This window comes from Silurus meridionalis, chromosome 8 (assembly GCF_014805685.1).
Source record: "Silurus meridionalis isolate SWU-2019-XX chromosome 8, ASM1480568v1, whole genome shotgun sequence".
NCBI classification, from domain to species: Eukaryota; Metazoa; Chordata; class Actinopteri; order Siluriformes; family Siluridae; genus Silurus; species Silurus meridionalis.
Window position 1 is genome coordinate 16607754 of NC_060891.1, and position 14699 is coordinate 16622452.

At 37.4% G+C, this 14699-nt stretch overlaps 2 protein-coding genes across 6 annotated transcripts in view; one reads left to right on the forward strand and one right to left on the reverse strand.

The window, feature by feature from the left end:
* Positions 1 to 6964, reverse strand: part of kiaa0586 (KIAA0586 ortholog) — a 93774-nt gene extending 86810 nt beyond the window's left edge. For 3 of the 4 annotated variants that reach the window (XM_046855196.1, XM_046855192.1, XM_046855193.1), the window contains exons 1-7: positions 6672 to 6964; positions 6126 to 6378; positions 3008 to 3084; positions 2337 to 2403; positions 2169 to 2250; positions 1852 to 2041; positions 113 to 322 (exon numbers count right to left, since the gene is read on the reverse strand). In XM_046855196.1, the coding sequence (XP_046711152.1) occupies positions 113 to 322; positions 1852 to 2041; positions 2169 to 2250; positions 2337 to 2403; positions 3008 to 3084; positions 6126 to 6375 (876 nt within the window). In that variant the 5' untranslated portion in view covers positions 6376 to 6378; positions 6672 to 6964. The remainder of the gene's footprint in view (positions 1 to 112; positions 323 to 1851; positions 2042 to 2168; positions 2251 to 2336; positions 2404 to 3007; positions 3085 to 6125; positions 6379 to 6671) is intronic. The other variant, XM_046855194.1, reaches the window with a different exon arrangement.
* Positions 6965 to 7746: 782 nt separating this feature from the next.
* Positions 7747 to 10657, forward strand: timm9 (translocase of inner mitochondrial membrane 9 homolog). Of its 2 annotated transcripts, none has more exons than XM_046855962.1 (4): positions 7747 to 7850; positions 8150 to 8204; positions 8280 to 8375; positions 10229 to 10657. In XM_046855962.1, the coding sequence occupies exons 2-4, from the start codon at positions 8166 to 8168 to the stop codon at positions 10361 to 10363; spliced, it is 270 nt and encodes an 89-aa protein (XP_046711918.1). In that variant the 5' UTR covers positions 7747 to 7850; positions 8150 to 8165; the 3' UTR covers positions 10364 to 10657. The 2 variants fall into 2 exon arrangements, with proteins under 2 accessions (XP_046711918.1, XP_046711919.1); XM_046855963.1 differs by having other exon boundaries at positions 7778 to 7866.
* The last annotated feature ends 4042 nt before the right edge of the window (positions 10658 to 14699 follow it).

A 14699-nucleotide genomic window follows, 5' to 3' on the forward strand; every position in this document is an offset into this window, starting at 1 on the left:
CACAACATGGATTGAATTACACCTCAAAAAAATTACATTTTATTACTAGAATTGAATATCAAGCTCACAAATCTACAAAACTATAAGTGGAAATTTAAGCAGGACCCTGTACCTGCAGCTCAAGCTGTTGGCCTTGGATCATTTCCAGATGTTGAAGCCTCTGCTGGGTCAGCATTGTCAGCTGCTCCTGCAGCTGGACCATTCTGTCTGCACCACTGCCCGATCTGCTCTCTGACGCGCAGGTCATTCTGCCCTCGGCTTCCTGGAGTCGCCGCAACTCGGACGCCACCTGAGCCACGCGAGCCTCCGTTTCACTCTGGGCCTGTTAATGATATATTAGAACACACTGTTGGTCTGTCCTGTTCTGCCGTTCTTTTGACAGAACAGTACGGTTTGAAGGACAATTAGAATCACAGTGCTGCTGTGATTGCAACAGTTATGCCCCATTATGCCTCAGCCACACACTCCTCTACAGCAGAAGCCTTAAAAATAGGAATATATATTGTCTGAACACATAATTTCCACCATAATCCTCATAAACAAGGACCCCCATACATCTCATAACTATTATTATTAAGAAATTAAATTAAGTACATTTAAGAGGTGGCATCAAAGTCGGTGCACGCACAGTCACAGGGAGCACCGACCTTCATAACTCAGTGTGCCAAAAAACACGGTCCTGTGCAACAACACAAAACATCAGGAGCTGCGCAAAGGGTGCTTTTCTGACCACGTCTGCTATTCTGACCGCACCCTGTCACCGAGCTCTCCTCGTAGGCGAGTTTCCCGCAGGAAACAACGTGATCCCACTTCCACACCCACCCTTACTCGCCAGATTTGGCTCTTGCAGACTTCTTTCTCTTTCCCGAAGATGAAGATGCTGTTTTGACACGATTGCAGTGATCCAGTGCGATACACAGAAGGTGCTTGACACGCTTCGGAAAGAATACTTCCAGGACACATTCCAGACGTGGCAGGAACGCTGGGAGCGTTGTAGTGCTGAGCAAGGGGACTATTTTAAAGATTATAGTGTGTAAACATAGATAAATAAAGTTCTTTCTCGTAAGCAGAGTTCGTCTTGAAACTTTTTGTACCACCTCATAATGTACAGACCTAAAAACTTGGAGAATTTTCTCTCATATTATTCAAGGAGGTGCTGGTCTTATCATTATGGCAAGAACATCCTATTTGGAGCATATATTCGTTGGTTCTTGTACATTTGGGCAGATGTGGAAATGATGACCCCTAGTGTAGATTTGGGCTGGGTTTTTAATTCCGCCCATACAGACCCAGTAACCTTATGAAAAGGCAGTCAGGCAATCTTAATAATTGTTTCTTTAACATATGGTTTACATATGTTTTAGCTTCATTCTTGTAATTCCAATAGTCAATAAATACTCATACCAACAACTGTAAATAAACTGATGATGTAATTGTATAAACACCTCACTACATACATCTTTATTCTTTCAATTTCATGAGGTGAAAAACAAAAATATTTCACTATTTCTGAAGGGGTTTTGTCAACATTTTCTGTCAGCAAGCCGATATTTGAAAACATCACATTAGGGCTTTCTGAAATCCCCTAAATGATCTCTAGAAGGAAAGAATTAGATAACACACACATGTGACCGATCACTGAGCGCTTTTTGTGCCCCAAAAAAACAAAAACAAAAACCTTTATTTTCCTACTTCTGGGACGAGACGAGATCCAAAATCAGCCTAATTCATTTAGTTTATAAAATTTCATCTTATTATTTATGCACTATGTTTAATCTTATTATTATGTGAATGCAACCCAGAGTTCTAAAGGATTTCAATCCAGATGAACATCAGGAGGCTGAGCAGTACCTTGATTAGAGGAGCTGTGGCTGCTAGGGCAGCAGCTGTAATGGCTGCCGCAGTTGAAGCGGCTCCAGCATCCTGTGATGATAAAGCAGTAGCAGGCTGGACCGCAGGAAGACTTGGTTCACTGCTTTGTGGATGTCCTGCATCCAAAAATTGTACTTTCACCTCCCGCCTCACTGGTTCAGTGTGAGATCTAAATAGGGCAGAAAAAAAAAAAAAAAAAACATAGTGGTTGCCATTTATATCTCAACTGGATCCAAATAACAATACTTCCTAAATAGTGCATAAAAGCCATTCATAAGGATGTAAGCAATATGTACCTGTGTTTTAAAGCAGCTACAACAGCACCTCTCCCATTAGCAGAGTATCTCGATATTAACACATCCTGCCCTGGAAGGTTTTCTAATGTTTTGTTAAATAAAAAGAAAAAGAAAAACAATGAAAAACGTGCAAACTTGTCAAATTAGGTGATTAGGTGAGGAAATTACCTTCTTGCTCTTTATTCATTGTTTGGGTGACTGATGTTTTAAGTGCATCTTTACGTCCTCTAGGATGCTGAGAGAAACAAACATTGCTGTTTTTTCATCTTTATTCCAAATCCGGAAAAAAAGCTAGACTACACTCATAAAACCACATCGTATTCAACACTTTGGCAGTGTACCTCTTGCCATGCTGTAGGAGCTGGTTCATTTTGCTTAATGACATGATGATGATGATTATGATCATCATCATCATCTACGATCAAAGATGTAATAAACTATAATTATAGTTCTAGCATTAAATGACTAATCACTTGAATTCAGTAAGTTCAAATTACATCACATTAACATTTTATTAGAAAATATTTGTTTTCTTTCAAGCTCATGAATTACATCTAATTATCTAAATCATCCAATTACAATTTTAATATACACAAGAAAAATGCTATTGATGGAAACTGTCTTGGATCTGCATTTCAACGTGTTACTGGTTTATGTTCTCGCGGGTAAAAAGAATTAGGAATTTAAAAGCTCTAGTGGCTTAAAAAAGATATAAATTGAATACACACCAGCCTAACAGAGAGGATACCGTAATAGTATAATTCTATTTCGGAGAAAAAAATATCTATTTATGCAATTATAAAAGAAAAGAGAAGAAAAATATCACTTTTGAACATTACTCTTATCTGATGTCTCACATCACTTCCCCTGGTAACTCCAGAAACTGCATTTGATGCTGTATGATGTTGGTCTTTAGCTGTAAGAAAAGAAAAGACAATTTCACTTTTATATACACTATCTAGGCAAAAGTATTGGGACATCTGGCTTTCCAGCCAAATGTGATTCTTCCCCAAACTGTTACCACAATCCTGAGAGCACACAATTGTATAGAATATCTTTAAATGTGGTAGCATTAAATGTTCTATTCACTTCAAATAGAAGACCCAAACCTCTTTTAAAAAGCTCCATGAAGTTATGGTGTATATGGGTTGGAGTGGAAAATCTTGAGTGGCCTGCTAACTGCTTTAAATCCTAATGAACACCTTTAGGATGATTTGGAACACTGACTTCACCCCAGACCTCCTCACCTCACCTACATCAGTACCAGATTTTACTAACACCCCTGTGGCTGATTAATCACAAATCTCTACAAGCAAAGTCCACAATCTAGTGAAACATCTTCCCAGAAGAGTGGAGGATATTATAACAGCAAATCAGGACTCAATTTGGACTGGGATTTTTAAAATCTCATGGTCGGGTGTCCACAAACTTTTGTTTATACAGTGTATCGTATACACACACATACTAACACACACCATTCTAAGCCATTGCAAACTCATTGTTGATAAGGAAGGTGAGAGACAAACTGGTTTAGATTAGTTCGAGCTGATTCCCAGGAGAGCAGCAGATTCTGAAATACTCAAACTTACACCCAGGCTGTGGTTGAAGTCCCAGAGATCATGTTTTCTCCTCATTCTGAGGTTTGATGTGGAGTTCTTGAACTGTACCTGCATTGTGCTGCTGCCACATGATCGGCTGATTGATTGGTGCATAAATGACAAATGGTACAGTGAAGATAAAAAGTCTTATGGCCAAAAAGTTCAACCTTTGTCTCATCAGACCAGAACACTTTTTCCCACAGGGTCTGGGGTGACTAAATGAATCTTTTGGCCTAATTCAGACGGGCTTGCATATTCTTTTTTGTAAGAAACGGCTCGCGTCTTGCCACCCTACCCTGCAGTCAAGAATTAAGCAGAATACAGCAGATGGTGGTCACATGCAAGGCGTGACCAGTACCTGCCAAAATTTTCTGTATTTCATTTAATGTTGCTGTCGGCCTCTTGGTAGATTCCCTGATAAGTTTTCTCCTCGTCCTCTCAACAAATTTGGAGGGTGATCCTGATCTTTGCAATGTCTCTGTGGTGCCACATTTTCTTCACTAATTGATTGACGATGATCCATGACATAGATACTATAGATATAGTCATATTTAAGGATTTTCATGCCACACCTATATTGTTAATATCGTCGCCAAATGTGTGCAATAATCTCTAATCAATAATTAGTTACATAGCAATAACTTTTATAACTATTTTTATAACTGCAGTCTGAACTTGTCTGCCATTTGAACAAATTTTAGTTCACTTAATATGTATATTTATGTTTTGTTTGTTTTTTACTTAAAATTTTTACTGATTTTTACAGATCATAAAAGCAATTTCTAATTGCTTTAAATATTGAATGTGAATGCGTTGGTTTAATTAATTGTCTATAATTGTCTGCTGTTTCCTAAATTTTCAATTGTTTATGTTGAACAAAATATATTATACTTGTATATATTTTCACCTGAACAGCCTTAACCCCCAAAACATCTAGACATTAATACATTGCATAAGTAATTGAATGGAAAATGGTTTAACCAATTGTCATAATTTGTGAATCTTAAATTTCTATTCACATTTTTTTGGTAAATGTGTCTTGAATTCTGCAGATGAATCTTGACCTCTTGAGTTTGGTTCCTCTCGAGGTCAAATCCTAATGCCATCTCGGGGAGTTTTTCCTCGCCACAGTCGCTAGCGGCTCAATGATCAGAGACAAACTTACACTTACAGTACAGACCAAGAGTTTGGACACACCTTCTCATTCAAAGAGTTTTCTTTATTTTCATGACTATGAAAATTGTAGAGTCACACTGAAGGCATCAAGGGCTATTTGACCAAGAAGGAGAGTGATGGGGTGCTGCACCAGATGACCTGGCCTCCACAGTCACCGGACCTGAACCCAATCGAGATGGTTTAGGGGTGAGCTGGACCGCAGAGTGAAGGCAAAAAGGACAACAAGTGCCAAGCATCTCTCGGGGAACTCCTTCAAGACTGTTGGAAGACCATTTCAGGTGACTACCTCTTGAAGCTCATCAAGAGAATGCCAACAGTGTGCAAAGCAGTAATCAAAGCAAAAGGTGGCTACTTTGAAGAACCTAGAATATGACATTTTTCAGTTGTTTCACACTTTTTTGTTATGTATATAATTCCATATATAATTCCACATGTGTTCATTCATAGTTTTGATGCCTTCAGAAAACTCTTTCAATGAGAAAGTGTGTCCAAACTTTTGGTCTGTACTGTATAAAGAACATCTTATTCATTTTTATCATCACATTATCTGTTTAAAGCAGCTTTGAGACAATGTTCATTGTTAAAAGCGCTATAGAAATAAAAATGAATTGAATCAATATCCCAATACCATGTTGACATGACTGAACATTTTGACGATCTTGTACTAGGTCATTCTGATGGCAACGATATGTTCATTAACACACTAACAGACTGAGAAACAGCTTCTTCCCTACACCTGTAGCCTGTAATAATATATTTATATTTTTAGTTATTAGTATAAATAAGTATATATTTCCTGTATTCTGACAATGTTTGCACTGTTTTGCACTCTACTGGCTTTTGCAAGCAATCCATTATGTGGTGCTGTTTGTACAAAGCACTAAAGCAACTGAGAAAAACTGTAATCAGAATCACTTTAATTGATGATGGGCGCATGTTATTTACTACAAGTCTTATTTTGAATGTGGCTGGTTACATCTATGGTCAGTTAGAAAAAAGGGTGTAGAGATTTTTCCTCTTATCAGGATACAGGAGATTTTTTTGTTGGAAAATCACAATAAAGATGTTACCAGTCTGACATTTATGTTGTCTTTATATTTTAAAAACCTGTGATTGATCATAAGGGTGTGTAGACAAACCAGAAATGAGTGCACAGGAGATACAGCAGCGAGACTCTAAATACCTGTGGGTGCAGCTGCATGTGTGTTTACAGGAAGCGCTGGATGAACCATCTTCTCCACAAGTCCACCTTCAGCCACAGCATTAGGAGAATCTGACAGTCTCTGCACATAAATGTTAATATCTCTTTGGTGAGGAATCTCCATATTTTCACTCAGGTCTTTCTCCGGTACCTTTTGATCAAAGACCGCGTTGGTGGAGCGAATTAAAACATCAGCAGCATCACAAGTGGACGTGGACGAATCCAAGGCCATGGTCTAGAAAACAACCGATAAAGAAAATACAACACTTAATATTATGTTATTTGGATGTAGGTAATGTATATTATTAGACATCATTTATTGTAGATTTTAATAACTAAGAATAATCTTCAAGAAGACGGACGGGTGTGAAACAAAAGACTGGAAATAAAACTGACTTGTCAGATAACATAGTCAAATAACTAGTGACTCAAATAAGCAGAACAACTCATGGATAGTTATATTATTTGCAGACATATTATATATTACAAATAATATATAAAACTGTCTAAGAGAAAGCAGTTCTTCACCTGTCAGGAGACATGTACAGAGCTGGAAGTTGGCGTTAGGTTTGAATTTGGCGCCGCGGTCCTGCATTGAGACTCAGCACATCTCTGTGTTACTATAACACGAAGCGAAGCCGTGTATCAGTGTGTGTGTGTAAGTGTGTATGAAGCCCGTGGTGTACCCGCACACACACAGCACTAGAACCCGGAAAGCTTTTCTACAACTTAGCAGCTTGTACACACTAAACCACAACAACTGCTCCTGACAACACAGCTGACAACGGATGTGTATGAAAGCGCCGGAACAGGAAGTTACTCATGTGACACAATAAAAGTGTAACCTGGTCACCAGGTATGTTATGGTAACAGCCTGCAATGGAGTGTATGATTGAAATCATTAAAATAAATAAGTAAATGTTTGAAATTTTCTACACACTACACCATTACTGATTATTAAACTAATCCTAGCCTCAGTCCCATAGAGCTTCCTGTCTGATCAAGTCCATCACATGTACTATTTTATTTCGTACTCATTGACTTTATATATATATATATATATATATATATATATATATATATATATATATATATATATATATATATATATATATATATATATATATATATATATATATATATATATATATATATAAAATATTACATATTACAAAAAGCAGTAAATAAAAGTGAACGATTGCTATGAAAGTTTATTACATTAAAAACAAAAATTAAAAAACTAATTATAGGGACTCCGTTAAAATCAAAATAAATTATTAAAAACATTTTAAATACATTTATGACCAGAAAATGACAATTATTTCCTTAAGTATGATTATTTATTATTATTATTATTATTATTATTATTATTATTATTATTATTATGAGATCTTTAATATTGCGGGCGCCTATAGATGACGTCACGGACAGAGTTGCATTTGCAACGTAATCTATTTTTACGAATGTTACCTTCGACAAAAATATTATATTAAAAGATAAAGGATATTAAAAGAATTCATAGGTAAAGCCTTTATGAACTGTTACATTTAATATGTTTTACTTATATTTACAACATTCAGCATTATTTTTAAAATATTTATTTATTCTATTTTGCGAAAGTGCGGCAGTGAAATGTCTGTTTTTAGTCTCACCGTCACATGTCCTTTCAAGGCCCCACAGTGTGAGTGAGACTCGGTCAGATCCAAGGTAATAGAATCCTGCTGTATGTATATATTTATATATGTATTATATGATCATGTGTATATTGACACACGTTGTTTATATTGGTTTATAAAAATGTTATTAGTCTCGATAGTGATTTGGAGCGATAGATTATGAGCCAGTTTTACATCTCTATAGGGTCACTGCAGTAAACCAAAGCTTTATATATTGCTGTATTATTAAAGTCAAGCATGTTATAGTTTTATATTAATACAGATCTATTTATTCAGAGTAATCATCTGGTATATGTGTGTGATTTTGTTTGTTTTTACTCTGATGTGCAGAACAGGAGGCAGGACTATGGCTTCTCAGGTCACAGAATCAGACCAGATTAAACAGGTAGGAATGTAATGTCTTGCAGTCTTACGGTCGTTATATAATATTACAGAGATTTTAACATGTTCTGTCTTTCAGTTCAAAGAATTTCTTGGCACCTACAACAAACTGACTGAGAACTGCTTCATGGACTGTGTGAAAGACTTCACCACAAGAGAGGTGAAACCTGAAGAGGTATGAGAGCCACCCTGAAACCTCCACCCTGAAACCTCCACCCTGAAACATTTACCCTGAAACATTTACCCTGAAACATTTACCCTGAAACATTTACCCTGAAACATTTACCTTGAAACATTTACCCTGAAACATTTACCCTGAAACCTTCACCTTGAAACATTTACCCTGAAACATTCCCTCTAAAACCTCCACCTTGAAACATTTACCCTGAAACCTTCACCCTGAAACACATCGAATCTGTTGACCCTGAAATATTTGTGCTCATTTGTAAGCTGCTGTTGTGTTTTTATTGGTCCTGTGAGTTAGTAGAATGGGTCAAATGATCCAGTAACCATACATTTGATACTGATGTTGTAATGAGAGGGTCGATTCCTACATTAAAATTTTGATTCTACATGGGATTTTGGAAATATTAAATTTACATGATTAGGAATAGATTCTTTTTCTGTTGGGTATTTGTTCATTGTTCAAACAAATCAGCACTGGCACTCAGTCATATGTCATAGGATCACTGTCATTTGTAATTTCGAAAAAACTCAAAAAAGAAACAGGCTGAAGGACATTTTTTAATATGAATAATGTGATGAATTATGGGCATTGTCTTAAAAGTACTTGGTTTTGGATTGATGTGGTTTCACACATCCCTAGTAAAAAGTTAGAAGTTGTATGCTGCTCTGAAATTACAGGGGGCTGTGTTCTGGGATCATCTCAATCATAATGGATAATTTGACTAATAGCTCCTACAAACAACACATAAAGAAAGCTGCTTCTCTTGCTTGCCATTTTGCAGAGAAGTCATATTAATGAATCCATTTGTGCATTGAAGTGCAACTGTCAGACTTTTTGTTCCAGAAAATGCTTGTCCATGGTGAGCTAGTGATCGATATGATGACAAGCAAGATGGTATTGTTGCAGTGTTCATTTTGGAGCTTAGGGACTTTGTGTGAGTAGAGCGTAAAGATGAGTCGAGTCAAGTGGATTTTTGTCTTTTCAATCATATACTGCTGGCACAGTGAAATGAACCGATGTTCCTCTAGGACCAGGTTGCTACCAAAGTATAGGACATGCCTGTTTTTCAGATCTATGTGGTTCTTCCCACACAAGTTGTATAGGATGTTTTTAGATGTGGCAGCATTACATTTTCCTCTCACTTGAACTTGGAGACCCAAACTATGACAATACCCCTGTACACAATGCGAGCTGCATGAACATAAGCTTTATGTAGGTTAGAGTAAAAGATTTCCTGCTATAGAGCTCTGACCTCAACCCTACTGAACACCTTTGGGATGAATGTGAATGCTGAGTGCACCCCAGTCCCCCTCACCTCAGCTACATCAATATTAACACCCCTTGTGTCTGAATGAGCACAAGTCTCCATAAACACACTCCAAAATCTAGTGAAACAACATGTCATAAGAGTGGAGGGAAATATAACAGCAATTCTGGAAGAAATGGGATGTTTTAAAAGCACGTACAAAATCGCTTGGTCCAGTGTAGACAACAAGAAAATAGAACGTCATATTTACGATTAATGATCACATATAGACTATAAATTTATTTGCAACTTGTTCACAGTGAAGTTAATTGACCTTTTGTAGTGGTCTGTTGATGATGATAATGAATGATTCAAATCAAGGTATTTTTTTTGTCACATACACACACAATGCTTTTTACGTCTGTCCGGCTATTCAGCATAAAAAGGAATAGAATTTAAGGATAAAATTATAACCAGAAGGAAAAAAAACACATTCTTGCTTTGTTCTGATTGCATAAAATAATGCAATAAAAATGCATAAAATCACGTGTGTTTTAGTAGTGTCATGCTCATTTTGTTTGTCTTTTCTTTTCAGACCTCATGCTCTGAGAGCTGTCTACAGAAGTATCTGAAAATGACACAGCGGATCTCGATGCGCTTCCAAGAATATCATATCCAGCAGAACGAGGCTCTGGCAGCCAAAGCTGGTTTGCTTGTCCAGCCACGATAGTCGAATACATTGTGTTTTACAGTCTCGTATCCTCAGGCTGTAACTCTCACCCTGCCTCCTTCATATTGGACTGATGAGGCAGAGGACAGTGTCAGAAGATGATGTCCTCCTTTTGGGTCCCTTGATCTTTGCAACGGTGGAGTTTTTTTTTTCCTGTTCTTCTGATTATGAAGACTCACCATGGCTTTTTTTTTTAAAGCATATTGTGAAGGTAGTGTTTTTATCCTTTTTTTTTCATGGCTGATCTATGAATTCACTGCAAATGTATGGAAAATAAAACAGGTAAATAAGTAATTTCTATTCAGACTATATGATTATTTATCTGCAGTCGTCTTCTTCTTTCGGCTGCTCCCATTAGGGGTCACCACAGCGGATCATCCGTCTCCATACCACTCTGTCCTCTACATCTGCCTCTTTACACCAACTACCTGCATGTCTTCCCTCACCACATCCATGAACCTCCTCCTTGGCCTTCCTCTTTTCCTCCTACCTGGTGGCTCCATCCTCAGCATTCTTCTGCCAATATAATTTATGTCCCTCCTCTGCACATGTCCAAACCATCTCAATCTCACCTCCCTCACCTTGTCACCAAAACATCCTACATGCGCTGTCCCTCTAATAAACTCATTTTAATCTTGTCCATCCTCGTCACTCCCAACGAAAACCTCAACATCTTCAGCTCTGCTACCTCCAGCTCCACCTCCTGTCTTTACTCAATGCCACTGTCTCTAATCCATACAACATCGCAGGTCTCACCACAGTCCTATAAACTTTCCTTTCATTCTTGCAGATACCCTACTATCACAAATCACTCCTGTCACTCTTCTCCACCCACTCCACCCTGCCTGCACTCTTTTCTTCACTTCTCTAACACACTCTCCATTACTTTGCACTGTTGACCCCAGGTACCTGAACTCCTCCACCTTCACCACCTCTTCTCCCTGCAACCGCAACACTCCACTGCCCTCCCTCTCATTCACACACATGTACTCTGTCTTACTCCTAATGACTCCTAATTCCCCTTCTCTCCAGCGCATACCTCCACCTCTCCAGACTCTTCTCAACCTGCTCCCTACTCTCACCACAAATCACAATATCATCCGCAAACATCATAGTCCAGGGAGACTCCTGTCTGACCTCGTGATTATTTATCTGCAGTATGCAGTAAAAATATACAGTGTATTTGGTGGAATCGTGCATAATAATTTTTTGGTGTCATTTTGGTTGTGAAGAACTAAGATCAACCACTAACAAGCTTTTCAGAGGCAAAGTTGTGTAGGCAATCTTTTGTCTTTTTTTTTGTATTATTATTATTATCATTATTATTTGTACACTATGTACACATTTTCTGAAATGTAGCACAGTGCTAGAATGCAGTCTTTGCTTCCTACCCTGGAATTCTTGTGTGAGCCCAATTCCATTTTTTCTTATGTCAATGCGAGTTTAACGTTCTACCATATATACGTTTCCATTTTGAACTTCATCAGAAACCTTGTGCACATCATAGACAAATGATATCCAATCATTTGATAAAGCCAATCACATGATAAAGCCAATTATTCACAGGGCTTTTATACAGTATACTGTGATATGATCAGCAAAACAACCAGATAAAAAAAAAACACCAAGTGTTGAGTTTATTTGCAGTTTGGGAGAGAAAAACTCAAGATCAGGGAATATTTCAGCTGAGACAATTAGCCATTTCTTCTAGGAGTAAGCAATGATCCAAATGGCTTGGTCTTAATTTACTATTAAGGTGTAAAGTGCGAATATATATACATATATACATACACACACAGTGTATATATAAGGCTCCCCACCTCATATAGGAAGCGTACATTGACCAGGCGTGTGTGGGATATATTAGGTAGGAAGTGAATACTTTGTCCTTAAGTTGAAGTGTTAGAAGCAGGAAAAAAGGGCAGGTGTAAGGATGTAAGCGAGTCTGACCAAAAAGTTCCAAATTGTGACGGCTAGACGACTGGGTCAGAGCTTCTGCAAAACGGCAGCACTTGTGGGCTGTTCCTGGTCTGCAGTGGCCATTATATATCAAAAGTGGTTCAAGGAAGGAACAGTGATGATCTAGCGACAGGGTCATGGGACCAAAACAATATTAGGCAGGTGGTCAAAAAAATAAAATAAATATATATACATACTGTACATCCCTCACATTTCAGCAATTATTTAAGTATATCTTCTCATGTGACTAAAATAGAAATGAAACTTGGATATATTTTAGTGTAGCCAATGTGCAGCTTGTAGATTTACTGTCCTCTTAAAATAACTCCACATACAGCTGTTATCTAAATTAAGTACACCCTAAGTGATAACAGCTGTACGTTGTGTAACCATGCAAAAGCCACATGTCCTTTTTATGTTCATGTTTTTATCTGCTTGACAGGACCATATAAATCTGTGTATCTTGTATTAGATATTATATATTATTTATAATAATGTATATATAAAATGTGAGCATGCTAATATCACATTAATAGAATAAGAATATGTCTGTGAGCTATTGCAAAAGATGCAAACGTTCCAGCTCAATTAAAAAAAGAGCATCTGCAAGACTTGTATTTTCTGTAGAAAAGGAAAATAAAATCGAGCCACCTTTTACCATTCTCACTTTTCTACACCATTAAAGCTTCAAGTTCAGCCAGTCACAAAGGTTGTACAGGCAGACATGAATGCAACCTTTCAATCAGAATGTGCTGCTCGGGCTTCTTTTATGAACAAATATAATAGAGTGCTGTACAATAGTTTCCTTTTTCCAAAGGGTAATTGGACTAGGAGTGTATAAGAACTGTGAAAAAAACAGAACACTGTGATGTATAAAAAGAAACGTCGGGGTAAATGTACTTGTAAGGAGGATGAGTTCATTACAGGAGTATCCTGTCACTTTTTTTGTGTGGAAATAATGTTTTTCACTGGTTCTGTAATACACGGATGCTGGAGAAACCAGGGCATGATTTCTATTTCTTTAAATTGCACCTCTCGCTACTCTCTACATTTCTCACTACATTTCTACTCTCACTGCTTTGCTCCTCCTTCTCAGGAAATGAGAAGATCCAAAGACAGAAAACAAGCACAATGTTGACCTTTACATTGTAATTGTAAAATAAGATGTTCCTTTTTCCCTTCACATGGTAATGCTTTAATTGATACAAAAGACTACTCTGACTGTGTGCTTTTTTTGTTTGTTTGTTTGTTTGTTTGACAGGATCTACGTTTTTCCCAAATCTTTTATTTCTCCCAGTTGTTAATTTGTGGCATATGAGTTTAGTTTGATTGCTCATCATTGTGGTTCCAGGTTTGATCCAGAACTCTGTGTGGAATTTTATGTCTCTGGGTTTCTCCACGTCCCAGAATTAAAGCTAGTCAGTAATTGGTTCTTCAGAATTGCTTCTAGATGTTTGTTATTGTGTCCATGTGTTGGTACATGGTCTCCAGCAGCAGTACAAATACTTCTTACTGTACCCAAGTCATTTTTCTGGTATCAGTACTTTAGTTTACTTATTTTCATTATTACATAGATCTCTGTATTTTTTACTTTTTTACTTGAATTTTTGAGTGTATTGAAGATATTGATGGTGTACTGGTCCACAGGTTCCTTTACTTTACTATGGAAGACCTCATGGCCCATTCTTACAATGGCCATTTATATACCTTTGACATTAATTCAAATACACACTATTTGGACAAAAGTATTGGGACACCTGACTTCTCCAGCCACAATTAGTTCATTCCAAAGAGTTGGAGGAATGTCTTTCCCTTCCCTAGATCTAGGAGATCCAAACTTCTTCTATCCATTACAATACCCCTGTGCACAAAGCGAGCTTCATGAAGATATGGTGTACCTGGGTTGAAGTAGAAGTTCATGAGTAGCCTGCTGTAGACCTCGGACCCCAATCTTATTGAACAGCGTTGGGATGAATGTGAGTGCACCACAGGCCTCCTCATTCTACAGCAGTATCTGACTTACTAAAACTCTTGTGCCTGAATGAGCACAAACCTCCACAAGCACACTCCAAAATATAGTTGATCATCTTCCCAGAAGAGTGAAAGTTATTAAAACAGCAAATAGGGACTAAATGTGGAATGGGATGTTCAAAAAGCACATTCAAATCTTACAGTCAGGTGTCCACAAACCTTTCTGTATATACTTAATAAATATTTGTGCTTCTGTGTAGCATATCTTTCCGAGCACATTGCCAGTTGTGGTTTAGAGATTCAATGAAAATGATCTACACTTAAATTAAGATGTTGGGAATCATCAGACTTGTATCCCCACTTACAAATACAGAAGTTACAACCCCAGGAAGGACATGGTTTTAAA